Raw genomic sequence first — 15,117 nt, 5'->3', positions numbered from 1 at the left:
AACCTGAAAGGCCGCTCAGCAAGGAAGAAGCCACTGCTCCAAACCCGCCATAAAAAAGCCAGACTACAGTTTGCAACTACACATGGGGACAAAGATTGTACTTTTTGGAAAAATGTCCTCTGGTCTGATGAAACAAAAATGGAACTGTTTGGCCATAATGACCATGGTTATGTTTAGAGGAAAAATGGGGAGGCTTGCAAGCCGAAGAACACCATCCCAACCGTGAAGCACGGGGGTGGCAGCATCATGTAGTGGGTGTGCTTTGCTGCAGGAGGGACTGGTGCACTTCACAAAATAGATGGCATCATGAGGGAAGAAAATTATGTGGATATATTGAAGCAACATCTCAAGACATCAGTCAGGAAGTTAAAGCTTGGTCGCAAATGGGTCTTCCAAATGAACAATGACCCCAAGCATACTTCCAAAGTTGTGGCAAAATGGCTTAAGGACAACAAAGTCAAAGTATTGGAGTGGCCATCACAAAGCCCTGACCTAAATTCTATAGAAAATTTGTGGGCAGAAATGAAAAAGCATGTGCAAGCAAGGAGGCCTACAAACCTGACTCAGTTACACCAGCTCTGTTAGGAGGAATGGGCCAAAATTCACACAACTTATTGTGGGAAGCTTGTGGAAGGCTACCCAAAACGTTTGACCCAAGTTAAACAATTTAAAGGCAATGCTACCAAATGCTAATTGAGTATATGGTAACTTCTGACCTACTGGGAATGTGATGAAAGAAATAAAAGCCGAAATAAATAATTCTCTACTATTCTGACATTTCACATTCTTAAAATAAAGTGGTGATCCTAACTGACCCAAGACAGGGAATTTTTACTAGGATTAAATGTCAGGAATTGTGAAAAACTGAGTTTAAATGTATTTGGCTAAGGTGTATGTAAACTTCCGACTTCAACTGTACACACACACACACACACACACACACACACACACAATGGTGGGTGAGAGATAAATAAATATATCATACCAGCATCATACCTCTGTACCAAACATGGAACATAAAAAAAGACAAAAACAACTCTCTAGGCGAGTGTAGGTCTAAGGAGAGAGATTTGCATAAAACTGTCACTCTTTCACACACACACAAAGAGCAGGAAAAGTGGCTCATCTCCCCAGAGACAGTTCAGTGGATTCAGCAGACAGCTCATAACAGTCAATGGACAGCAGCAGCCTGGCCACTGCCATTCTTTTCAGTTATGTTTGATGTTTTATTGTCAAACACACCGGATAGGTGCAGTGAAATGTGTTGTTTTACAGGGTCAGCCATAGTAGTACAGCGCCCCTGGAGCTAATATGGGTTTAGTGCCCTGGAGCTAATATGGGTTTAGTGCCCTGGAGCTAATATGGGTTTAGTGCCCTGGAGCTAATATGGGTTTAGTGCCCTGGAGCTAATATGGGTTTAGTGCCCTGGAGCTAATATGGGTTTAGTGCCCTGGAGCTAATATGGGTTTAGTGCCCTGGAGCTAATATGGGTTTAGTGCCCTGGAGCTAATATGGGTTTAGTGCCCTGGAGCTAATATGGGTTTAGTGCCTTGCTCAAGGGCGACAAATCTTTCACCTTGTCGGCTCGGATATTCAAACCAGCAACCTTCTGGTTCCTGGCCCAACGCTCTAACCGCTAGGCTACCTGCCGCCCTGTATATTCATATAACCATTCATATGGCTAGTAATAAAGCACAGAGATGGAATGCTTTTGTTCCTCACCTCGTTGTTCAAACCCCATGCTGCTCTACATGTAGGAGTATAGTAAAACGTCACAGTGGACGCGTGGAGCCACCCACTCTACTCTCACTGCCCCAAACACATCTTGGCCGACCGAAAGCCATCTGTTCTTTCGACCAATTAACTGGTCTAAATTTTAAAAGGTGTATATAAAATCAACTATATGCATTGATCTTGTTTGATGCTTGACGTGGATGTTGATTCAGAGGGGTTGGGTGAAATGCGGAAGACACATTTCAGTTGAATGCATTCAGTTGTACTGACTAGGTATCCCCCTTTCCATTTAAACACACTGTTTGATTAAATATGACAGATCAAGATAAAACAATTAACCTGACCCGACCATGCTCCTCCAGCTCCTGCCAAACATCCCATTTACCACACGAGCCTGCCATCATTCATTTACTGTGTGTTTACAGGCAGTTGAAACACGGCGACTTTAAATCATTAGAACACATTCACCAAAAACCACAAAATACCCTTGGAATGGGGTACCTGCGTGTCCTGATCACGTCTGGGGTGGATGGACATAATCGACATGCGTGCGATGGCACACGCGGATGCACGCGCCCGGTCTGGTCAGCATGTAAGTCCACAACAACGCTTAAACCACAACAATCTGATTGGGTGGGCCTGTCAGGGCTTGGCTCCCCAGTGGGTGGGCCTCTGTCCACCCAGGCCCATCCATGTCTGCGCCCCTGATGCAAACAGCGCATGATGACAGCCGCACATTACAAATAGCCTACTAACCAACTCTGACTAAACTCAGTAAATACCTGGTTTGCATATCCTTTGTTGCCTTAGTTAGCATTTACTGGTAGATAGCGTAAGTTGAAACTTCTTTCCTACCCTACCAGCTACCGATGTCATTCTTCTCTGAGCTGCTCCATGCCAAAACCATTGGAAAGCTGCACACTCTTACTGCCTGCAGATGATATTCCATTGAAACTAGGCTGTGTGCATGTGAATATATTTCACTTGCTTTGCGATTTTGTAGGCTACTTTCTGCGTAATGTCTCTATTGTACTTCATAATTGATAAGTCGTACACCTCCACTACACTACTTTGATACGCTTCAGCAGGGATTAAGAAGTTAGTATATGCAAAGCCAACTGGGAAACTGTACCTGCGTATACCCTACACCACTGGCCCTTTGGGTTTAAACTGTACCTGCGTATACCCTACACCACTGGCCCTTTGTGTTTAAACTGTACCTGCGTATACCCTACACCACTGGCCCTTTGTGTTTAAACTGTACCTGCGTATACCCTACACCACTGGCCCTTTGTGTTTAAACTGTACCTGCGTATACCCTACACCACTGGCCCTTTGGGTTTATACTGTACCTGCGTATACCCTACACCACTGGCCCTTTGTGTTTAAACTGTACCTGCGTATACCCTACACCACTGGCCCTTTGGGTTTATACTGTACCTGCGTTTACCCTACACCACTGGCCCTTTGGGTTTAAACTGTACCTGCGTATACCCTACACCACTGGCCCTTTGGGTTTAAACTGTACCTGCGTATACCCTACACCACTGGCCCTTTGTGTTTAAACTGTACCTGCGTATACCCTACACCACTGGCCCTTTGGGTTTAAACTGTACCTGCGTATACCCTACACCACTGGCCCTTTGGGTTTATACTGTACCTGCGTATACCCTACACCACTGGCCCTTTGGGTTTAAACTGTACCTGCGTATACCCTACACCACTGGCCCTTTGGGTTTAAACTGTACCTGCGTATACCCTACACCACTGGCCCTTTGTGTTTAAACTGTACCTGCGTATACCCTACACCACTGGCCCTTTGGGTTTAAACTGTACCTGCGTATACCCTACACCACTGGCCCTTTGTGTTTATACTGTACCTGCGTATACCCTACACCACTGGCCCTTTGTGTTTAAACTGTACCTGCGTATACCCTACACCACTGGCCCTTTGTGTTTATACTGTACCTGCGTATACCCTACACCACTGGCCCTTTGTGTTTATACTGTACCTGCGTATACCCTACACCACTGGCCCTTTGTGTTTAAACTGTACCTGCGTATACCCTACACCACTGGCCCTTTGTGTTTATACTGTACCTGCGTATACCCTACACCACTGGCCCTTTGTGTTTAAACTGTACCTGCGTATACCCTACACCACTGGCCCTTTGTGTTTAAACTTACTGTACCTGCGTATACCCTACACCACTGGCCCTTTGTGTTTATACTGTACCTGCGTATACCCTACACCACTGGCCCTTTGTGTTTATACTGTACCTGCGTATACCCTACACCACTGGCCCTTTGTGTTTATACTGTACCTGCGTATACCCTACACCACTGGCCCTTTGGGTTTTACAAAAAGTTCACTCTCCTACATGAGTGTGCTGGTATTAGGGTTCATCTCCTTTCAGAATCACAAACCTGTCACACGCTGATGGCCTATAGCTTCAGCACTGTACTAACCTGTCACACACTGATGGCCTATAGGTTCACCACTGTACTAACCTGTCACACACTGATGACCTATAGGTTCACCACTGTACTAACCTGTCACACACTGATGACCTATAGGTTCACCACTGTACTAACCTGTCACACACACACTGATGGCCTATAGGTTCACCACTGTACTAACCTGTCACACACTGAAGGCCTATAGGTTCACCACTGTACTAACCTGTCACACACTGAAGGCCTATAGGTTCACCACTGTACTAACCTGTCACACCTGAACCTATAGGTTCACCACTGTACTAACCTGTCACACCCCTATAGGTTCACCACTGTACTAACCTGTCACACACTGAAGACCTATAGGTTCACCACTGTACTAACCTGTCACACCTATAGGTTCACCACTGTACTAACCTGTCACACACTGAAGGCCTATAGGTTCACCACTGTACTAACCTGTCACACACACACTGATGGCCTATAGGTTCACCACTGTACTAACCTGTCACACACACACTGATGGCCTATAGGTTCACCACTGTACTAACCTGTCACACACTGATGGCCTATAGGTTCACCACTGTACTAACCTGTCACACACACACTGATGGCCTATAGGTTCACCACTGTACTAACCTGTCACACACTGATGGTCTATAGGTTCACCACTGTACTAACCTGTCACACCTATAGGTTCACCACTGTACTAACCTGTCACACACTGATGGCCTATAGGTTCACCACTGTACTAACCTGTCACACACTGAAGACCTATAGGTTCACCACTGTACTAACCTGTCACACCTATAGGTTCACCACTGTACTAACCTGTCACACACTGAAGACCTATAGGTTCACCACTGTACTAACCTGTCACACACACACTGATGGTCTATAGGTTCACCACTGTACTAACCTGTCACACACACACTGATGGCCTATAGGTTCACCACTGTACTAACCTGTCACACACTGAAGACCTATAGGTTCACCACTGTACTAACCTGTCACACACTGAAGACCTATAGGTTCACCACTGTACTAACCTGTCACACACTGATGACCTATAGGTTCACCACTGTTCTAACCTGTCACACACTGATGGCCTATAGGTTCACCACTCTACTAACCTGTCACACACTGAAGGTCTATAGGTTCACCACTCTACTAACCTGTCACACACTGAAGGTCTATAGGTTCACCACTGTACTAACCTGTCACACACACACTGATGGCCTATAGGTTCACCACTGTACTAACCTGTCACACACACACACTGATGGCCTATAGGTTCACCACTGTACTAACCTGTCACACACCCCACACCACACTGAAGACCTATAGGTTCACCACTGTACTAACCTGTCACACACTGAAGACCTATAGGTTCACCACTGTACTAACCTGTCACACACTGAAGACCTATAGGTTCACCACTGTACTAACCTGTCACACACTGATGGCCTATAGGTTCACCACTGTACTAACCTGTCACACACTGATGGCCTATAGGTTCACCACTGTTCTAACCTGTCACACACTGATGGCCTATAGGTTCACCACTCTACTAACCTGTCACACACTGAAGGTCTATAGGTTCACCACTGTACTAACCTGTCACACACTGATGGCCTATAGGTTCACCACTGTACTAACCTGTCACACACTGAAGACCTATAGGTTCACCACTGTACTAACCTGTCACACACACACACTGATGGCCTATAGGTTCACCACTGTACTAACCTGTCACACACACACACTGATGGCCTATAGGTTCACCACTGTACTAACCTGTCACTCACACACACACACACACACACACACACACACACACACATGGCCTATAGGTTCACCACTGTACTAACCTGTCTATAATAGATAAAAAGGCTGTTAAGATATTCATGTTTCAAGAAAGGAGTGTATATATTTGGCCTGGAGAAGCGGTTCTATGTACTGACTGAATGGAAGCTGATAATTAGGAGTTTTCTGGGAAGAAATGATGAGTCCTCACTGTCCAAGACAGAGTCAAGACCGAGTACAAATGTGACCAACATGTAGAGAAGACCAAAACACTCAATATGTGGTCTCGAGACTGGACTCAAGACCGGTCTCGAGTACTACAACTATGTAAAAATAGCCTACATAAAGCCAACAAATAAAAACAATGGAACCTCCAGGTAGAAAATATCCTTAGAAAAATAAATATCCTATAAATCACATTGGCTATACATGGCCTGTCTGCAAGGAACTTGGAACATTGTATCAACTTGTGTCAGCCCAAAGCTCATGCTAACAAACTTGAAACATCGTATCAAATATTCTGGACCCTCAGAGTTTCGCTCCAGTGAGCTCGGGACAGACCGTAGGCTATAAGAGCTCATCGGGTAGGACTATTTCATGACGTTTCCACTGGATCAGAGCATGATATTTTCCCTTTTCACGCTGAGTGGTTATCGAAAGGGAGAGAGCTGGAAACATATTTCAAATACATTGAGGAACTATTGTCACTCTCAATGGATGAGGTGAAGAAAACATGACTTTGAGAAGCTCCACAACTCATTAGTGGTGGTGCGTTAAGCCAATCAGAAATACTATCAGATCCCCAAATTGGCCTACATTTGCACACAGGCAAGGTAGCCTGTAGTCTCACTTCTTTGCATAATCAGGTACACATCCTTACTCCACATTGACAGTAGCGCTCCAAACAAAAGACAATGACTACAAAGGCAAAACTCGTAAAAGGGATGAAATAAACCAAAACTTGTTTCGCACAAGTTTAGTATAGGTAGTGTAAGCTAACAATGTGTCCACTCTGCCAATGAGAACGGTAAAAGACTGGATTAACAATATATTAAATGCAATAACAAAAATGACCGTAACCAAACAAACATTATGGATTAGATATTACAGGAATTAACGGTAAATTTACTACTGGTGATATATGTAATGGGGAATTGATAGACACTAACAATCACACACAAACAATTCTCACAATGAAGTTATGAAACAATGAACGTGCACAAATTGCGGTAGAGATGTGCATTATGCATCCTAGCACTCCCCTTCCTCTTGGACTGTGCCATCCTCCGCAATGGATTAGTTCACTGAGATGGGCGCGAATCAGACAAGTGTCTCATATTTAATAAATAAATATATACAGTACCAGTCAAAAGGTTGGACACACCTACTCATTACAGGGTTTTTATTTTACTATTTTCTACATTGTAGAATAATAATGAAGACCTCACAGCTATGAAATAACACATATGGAATCATGTGGTAACCCCCCAAAAAAAGTGTTAAACAAATCAAAATATATTTTATATTTGAAATTCTTCAAAGTAGCCACCCTTTGCCTTGACAGCTTTGCGCACTCGTCTTACAATGTAGAAATTAGTAAACATAAAGAAAAACCCTGAAATGAGTAGGTGTGTCCAAGCTTTTGACTGGTACTGTATATATTTTCTACTGCTCAACAAAAAAAATATTGGTTGACCAACAGCCGAATGACCAAACAATTGACTAATTGGGGTTAGCCCTTGTGTCCACACACACACGCACACACATATGCAGTCACGCACGCACACACTTACGGGTCATCCACGTCACTCTCAGTCTCACTGTCTGGCCTCTCTCTTTCGGCCTCCCTCTCCGGGGCCAGGTCGTCTGTGGAGGGAGTCAGCCGTGTTGTGGGTCCTCTCTCTAGGGAGGTGGGACACTCGTTGGCCTCCTGTAGCAGCACAGGACCCCCCTGAGACTCTGAGAAAGACAGGAAAAGGGGGCATTTTTGCAATGATTCAAATATCTGGTAATACCAATGTTTGTGTAACGTAATCCATTATGTTTCATGTGTTTGAAATCATGGTAGAAATTGTAATCTTGCTGGGATTTGGGTCGAATTTCACCCACAACCTACCTGTTTTCAGACTGGCAGCTTGGGGGTGATTGATTGGTTGTTGGCCCTCACCAGACTGAGTAGAGGCATCTGACTGGGTTGGTGCCAGGAAAGGGACCAATGAATGCCAGGGAAACACAGGAACTGACCGGGGTTCCACGTTGGTCCAGACTGCAAAAAAATACAAAGAAATGGTTAGGCCTACTCCTTTTATTCAGTGTAATCCAGTCAGTGAATATTATTTTTGAGCAACAGTTTATGGACTCACAATACGTCCAGACAATGCACTCCACATAGTAAGCTAGCTTAAACATATTTTTATAAAATCTCAACTTTCATGTATACAAGATTCTATTTCCAGATTTTGGGAACATATTGTTGTTAGCCTGTACACGTGCTAATAGTTTATTTGTGACAATATGAACACTTTTCTAGAATGGCCAAGAAGTGACTATCAAAGGCTCATCTTCCCAGAACCAGTGGCTCACTGGCTTAACTAATTAGCCTCAGGTATATACTCATGGCTGTTGCTGCTCCCCATATGGGACACCTCTGGAAACTCACCAGCAGGTAGCTGATCTATGTGAGTATCAATCAGCCATGAGAAAGACCTGTATATCTCACTGCAAATTCAAACTGCTACAATATTCAAAATAGTGCTGGAGACAAATATGAAAAACACACAGAAGTAGTAAATGACCATGACTGACCAAACATGCTCAGTCCTTGACGGAGGTATTGTGGGCTCTCGGATGAATACATGGTTGAAAAGAGTCCTTTATGGTGTTTTTCCAAAAACGAGTCTCAATTAAAAAGGGTCCTTAAAAACGTCCCATTACAACGTCAGATAAAAATCCATGTGTTGAAAAATTCATCAGTGATCCAAGATCGTATAGTGGATGGCAACAGTCCTCGACGGTGCCTGCATCTGACGCTTATCTTCAGATTGGCATCATCACGCACAACTTTCACTGCAATAGGCGCACTGCTATTATGATTTATCCGGTGGCGTACAGATATCTGGAAATGTTGATTTCTGATTAAAATAAAGTGCCAGGCGTATCGGTCAACAACATGAGACCAGCTCACCCGTTCATCTTTTCAGAATGCCGCATTCTCTGCGAGCAGCCTATTTGTTCACGCGCATTGACGATAACAATTCAATTTCCCCAGTGCAGAAAATGAAATACGGTGAATAACACAATGTAAAATAGATTGCCAACTAGTCAGTAGTCACAGGTTGCAACAGGATCCAGAAGATACGACAATACGTTAAATATCATCGGAGACGTATGTACTCCTCTTGGTCTAATAACCCCTGATGCACCCTCGTCTGTTTGTTTACATTACTGGAGTGCTGCGGTCATGAATGGGTTAACTAGGCCTCACCCTCATCCACGGAGGAAATTGGCGCATCAGTCCGAGACATACGCTATCCGCGCGGCCGTGTTCAACTTGTCTCTACACGTACTCGCTTCAGTCTAGCAGTGTACAAATGGTACGAAAGGCTAGCAAATTGTTTAGGGCAGAAACGATCTCCGGAGTATTCGATGTATTGCATGTAGTCGACCAAGAATGTCTGACAGTGTCGTCCAAGCTAGCTAACGTGAATTGCTAGCAGTGGATAGCAAGCTGGCTAGCTAGTTGTTATGCAAATGTTCAAAATGACAAAGCTATCAAATTCATCATCCTGCTAGATTTGTTAATTGAAAGGATTTGTATCTGTCTGAATCTATCAATCAAATGCATCGGACCGTGTGTAACGTTATACACAACTACTAGTTAGCTGAATTAACACAGGCTAGCAGCAGCTATTTGCCGTCAAACTATGTTCAGCAACATCATGCGTTTACTTTGGATGTTCTTGCTGAACTTTGGAGGACAAGTGACAACCCCAATTGTTTATCTTACGTTAGCTGGCCACCACAGGCGGGGTTTATTGCAGTCTACATTGACTCAAGTAGCACTGCAATTGTCAGTCAAAATAACCTGTGCTACTTCAAAATACAGCCGAAAGGTTCAACTCGAGAAGGCAACACGAGCCTCATGTGCACCGGTCCAAATAACACCGTACCCTCCGGAACGCCCCTGGCCCTGCACCCGCAGAACAGAAACAGAAAGCAGTCAAAGAAACGCAGTTGTTGTCCTCATGTCACTACCCTTCCTTTACACAACAACAAAGGTCTGTTACTATTGTTTTTCTTCACACCATGAAACCACTTAAATTATTTGAGGAACAATGACTGCTAGATCTATAAGATGGTAGCTAAATTGACAAAAACCTGTCTGAATACGCCTGCATTTTTTACTCCAAAAACCGTTAGCCACCTGCCTGTTTAGCCGTATGGTTTACAAACACTGTCAGCATCCAACATTGATATTCTATTGCTTTGGCACAAACTCATATTCAAAATGTAAAGTAACGTGAAATCGTATTCACCATCAATGAACTTTCTACCACACAAGGCGGATCATATGCAGGTGTGCGTAAAACTGGTCATCCATTTCCCATGTCCCACTGGCTCTCCAGTTGCTGGTTAAATCCAAATACCTATTTTTTTTTTTTTTTGCAAGCTAGCCACATATGCGCTACCCCACTAACGTTAATATTTTTTTAAACACCACCTTGGCCTCAGTTGGCTCCCACACACACCCCTGCCTCGTATCTATCAACGTCTCAAAAAGGTAATAGACTGAAAATACAGTTGGCAGAAGTATTTCACTCCAACGCAGTCATGAGCAGCAGCGATGGTGATAACTCGGACCCCAATGACAGAAGGTGGGGCGAGACCACAGCACTGTTCTGTGTTGGTTGCTGCTCCCCTTGGACCAAAGAAAACGACAGGTTTGAGCTCAAAGGCAGGAAACCCAAGCGAGAGGCCAGCCGGTGATGCTCTGACACAGATCCGTTGAATCGGGGGCTTTATAGAAATAGCAGCTCGAGGTCCGGCGCGATCTCCGCCTGCAGCAGATCACTTCGCGCGCGCCCACTCCTGTCCGTCAACTCGGCAGGTATTTGTAGTAGAAAAGTTATCGTATCATAACATCTCCTCACTTTAGCTCATCTCTCTTCCCCACGATTTCTCCTCTTTGGCTTCGTCTGGCCCTTTCTTTTTCCCTCCCTGTTCCTCTTGTTGTAAACTAGGCTGCCCCGTCTCGCTCTTTCAGTGTGTCAACCTCGCCCAACCGTGCCCCGCCCTTTTCTCTTAATCTAAGCTCCGCCATTGGTCAAGGCAGCCCCCTGTCATCCCGCCGCCGTGACGGCTGATTGGTTCAAATATGCACTGGAATGTCAGTCATATGCAAATCTCACTCGATCAGTCAGTCACTGATAGCTGCAATGAAATAGAGCTCCTAAAAAATAACATATAAAATTGGGACATGACTTCGTATTGGCTGTTGTTATTCAATACCACCGTGACGTATCTGGCGTTCATTTATTGGCTACAAAGCCCAAATTGCCCAACCTGCCTCATACCGCAATAATTACTTTACATAATCCCGCCCATGTCCCATCCCCATTGGTCTATTTTAGGTAGTATGCTAGATTGATTGCAGAGCAAGCAAATCGAACAGAGACACTCAGATGGAGGACAACAATCGCTTGACAGAAGTTTAAATAAGGTCCCTCTCACCAAAAATAGTAAAAAACGACGTGCAGTACCGACTTCGTCCATCTGCATAGGGGGCGCTCTAGAAATCAAACTCTTTGAAGTGTAGCTGTGAAGCAGTTTCCACTAGATAGCACAGCCACAAAGTCAAAATTGGCACTGGTAAAAATGTGTGAAAACAAACATTTGCTTTTTGGTCTTAATTTAAGGTTAAGGTTAGGCAAGGTTAGCAGTGTGGTTAAAGTGCAAATGACAAGTGTTTTAACTACTTTCTAGATATGAAACAAACAGACAATCGTATCAGTTAAAAATATAAAATTCCAAGTTTATGCTACAAAAAAACAACTTTTATAAAAGGTTTTAAAAATAGGTTCTATTTGACTCAACATTCCATGAGGTACACTAAGGCATTGTTGGCAGAATAGATGGATACAGTTCAATGCATGATTATAATTCACTAATACACTTCTTGGTAGTCCAAAACATATTGCTATCAGGTTGAAAATCACAGCTGGCCTGGTACATTGTTTGCTGCCTCCATTCGGGAAGCACTGTTTTAGTTTCAATGACTCAATATATTGGACAAAAACTGACAAATGTAACTAAGGCTGGTATGTCAATACAATCAAACTAGCAAGGGTAATGATCACAAGTCAGTCATAACGTGGCTAATAGACTAGCGTATCTATTTATGTAGCAATCTAAAAACACAGAGCCTAATGTTAGCTAACTAGCTAGCTGCTAGGAAGATGTCATGTCATGCCATTGGAGGAGTGGGTGAGTGACTTTTTCCCCTCATCGTTTTTCCGGTTTTCAGTGGCTTTTCACAGCTAGAGATGCAGGTGTCATTTGGTTAGCTAGCAAGAACTTGAATGACTGTCATCCAGTTAGCTAGCATATCTCTTGCGTTCGCAAATTCACTCCGGCTGCTATCTAGCTAGCCTAGTGGTTAGAGTGTTGGGCCAGTAACTGAAAGGTTGCAAGATCGAATCCCCGAGCTGACAAGGTAAAAATCTGTCGTTCTGCCCCTGAACAAGGCAGTTAACCCACTGTCCCCCGGGCGCCGAAGATGTGGATGTCGATTATGGCATTCCCCCGCACCTCTCTGATTCAGAGGGGTTGGGTTAAATGTGGAAAACGCATTTCAGTTGAATGCATTAAGCTGTACAACTGACTAGGTATCCCCCTTTACTTTGATTTCTGAGCACTCTTGTCTGAGTGTGCCAGAGCACAGAATAACTGATGAATTTACGAACGCACAACATCCGCTGAATATGACCGGTGTCAGTAAACGTAGAGGGGGAAAAAGTAATAGTTAGTCAAGAACGCTCTAGATAACTTGTAAACAGCCTAAGCAACTCTGCTAGGGTGATTAAAATAGGCAGAGTGAGGTGTTCTCTCATTTGTGTCTGGAAGTGGCAAGCTAGCCAGTTAGCTTGGGTGGGGACTGCAGAGTGAAGGAAAAGCAGCCAACAAGTGCTCAGCATATGTGGGAACTCCTTCAAGACTGTTGGAAAAGCATTCCTCAAGAAGCTGGTTTAGAGAATGCCAAGAGTGTGCAAAGCTATCATCAAGGCAAAGGGTGGCTACTTTGAAGAATCTCAAATATAAAATATATTTTGGTTTGTTTAACACTTTTTTGGTTACTACATGATTCCATATGTGTTATTTCATAGTTTTGAGGTCTTCCCTATTATTCTACAATTTAGAAAATAGTACAAATATTTTGGAATGAGTAGGTGTATCCAAACGTTTGACTGGTACTGTATGTTTTTATTAGGTTTTATTCACTGCAGTGTCTATTAATTGTCCAAACGCATGGCCGCTTTCCCACTCTATATTGCTATAGAATTTTCACAAATGCCTTACTATACATCGTTCCCAAACATTCTATTAATTTATGAAAACATGAAAATTACCATATCTAAGTGCTCACTTAGAATAATAAATAAAAAAGTGTAATATTCTTCCTGGGGGTGTATATGAACTGATTTTTAAAATAAAATGTCATGTTGCTAAAATGCTGTCAGTTCCACTAAGGTTAGAGTTAGGTTTAAAATCACATTTTAAGAAGATCAATTGTAGAAATAGGCAGGGTTTATGACTTTGTGGCTGTGGCAACTAGTGACAACCCGGTGAAGCCTGTGAGACCACACTATCTGTATCTTTGGGCTTTTTGTTATTAAATGCATTAATAATATTTCCAGACAATTCCCTTCCACATTCCAGGAATCAGGTCATTTATCCTCTGAGTCTGTAGGGTTATTACAGTGTAATAACATCAACCAGTCATCTAGCATCATCTAATGTAGCCTACTCTCTGATGTTATAACTGCTGCTCAGTGCTCAGCCATGTGTTTTATGACTCAGCAGTCCATACACACTCACCATGTGACTGAATTACAGGAAGGTTAAAAAGAGACAGTATTGGTAATGAGTAATTAGCAGCATTAGAGAAGCTTAGAGGAACCAACTAGACTACTATTCTACTACTTCTTCAACTAATTGCTCCACTACCATTGTGTTTTAGATAGCCAGTACAGGCAGCAGCAGTAGTTCTACATAATGGTAGTCATGAGCAGTATTACAAGTAGCCTAATGGTTGTGGAACGATGAAATCAGATGGTTGGACCCTTATTCACTCTATTCCAACATGTTATTTAACCACATGTGTACGCCACAGACACACACACACACCCTGCTATGTGTGGTTGGCACACACACTGGCATGTAAACTGAGTGGTAAATTATTGAGTTGTTTGTGGAGCGTTTCTCTCATTTTCCGTGTCATTAGTCAGAGACGGAGAGGGGAGGCGAGCAATGATGTCATTTTCCACCATAAAAAGCCCATTCAATCCCAGAAAATCTATTTTGTAAATGTTTCCATAGTGCAGCTTAACATCCCCCAGACTGACTTTTAAATGTGTGTGTGTATATGTTGAGCACATACATCATGTGCACACACAACAAGCACACGCTTTCTGACAGACACATGCACACCTGTACACACATACGCAGTCGCACTTACACACAAACCAGGACTGAGAAAGAAAATGAGTGGTGGAGGTTTTAGAAACAGGGAAAAATGGGTGGGAATAGAAGAGGGAGGAGAGAGTATCAGTGTAAAAATAGACCAACAGTCATTCTGTGTAAAGGTGAGGAGAGAGTATCAGTGTAAAAATAGACCAACAGTCATTCTGTGTAAAGGGGAGGCGAGGGTATCAGTGTAAAAATAGACCAACAGTCACTCTGTGTAGAGGGGAGGAGAGAGTATCAGTGTAAAAATAGACCAACAGTCATTCTGTGTAAAGGGGAGGAGAGAGTATCAGTGTAAAAATAGACCAACAGTCACTCTGTGTAGAGGGGAGGAGAGAGTATCAGTGTAAAAATAGACCAACAGTCATTCTGTGTAAA

The 15,117-nt window shown here is 43.4% G+C and overlaps 1 protein-coding gene across 1 annotated transcript in view; it reads right to left on the bottom strand.

Moving 5' to 3' along the window:
- Positions 1–15,117, bottom strand: part of LOC106576258 (protein capicua homolog) — a 64,480-nt gene that overhangs the window by 17,410 nt on the left and 31,953 nt on the right. The window contains 2 exon segments of the mRNA XM_045700547.1: positions 7,791–7,956; positions 8,114–8,263. Of these exon segments, the coding sequence (XP_045556503.1) occupies positions 7,791–7,956; positions 8,114–8,263 (316 nt within the window).

This window comes from Salmo salar, chromosome ssa02, assembly GCF_905237065.1.
Source record: "Salmo salar chromosome ssa02, Ssal_v3.1, whole genome shotgun sequence".
Taxonomy (NCBI): Eukaryota; Metazoa; Chordata; class Actinopteri; order Salmoniformes; family Salmonidae; genus Salmo; species Salmo salar.
Note: the sequence above shows the minus strand (reverse complement) of the source record. Positions and strands in the feature narration are given on the sequence as shown.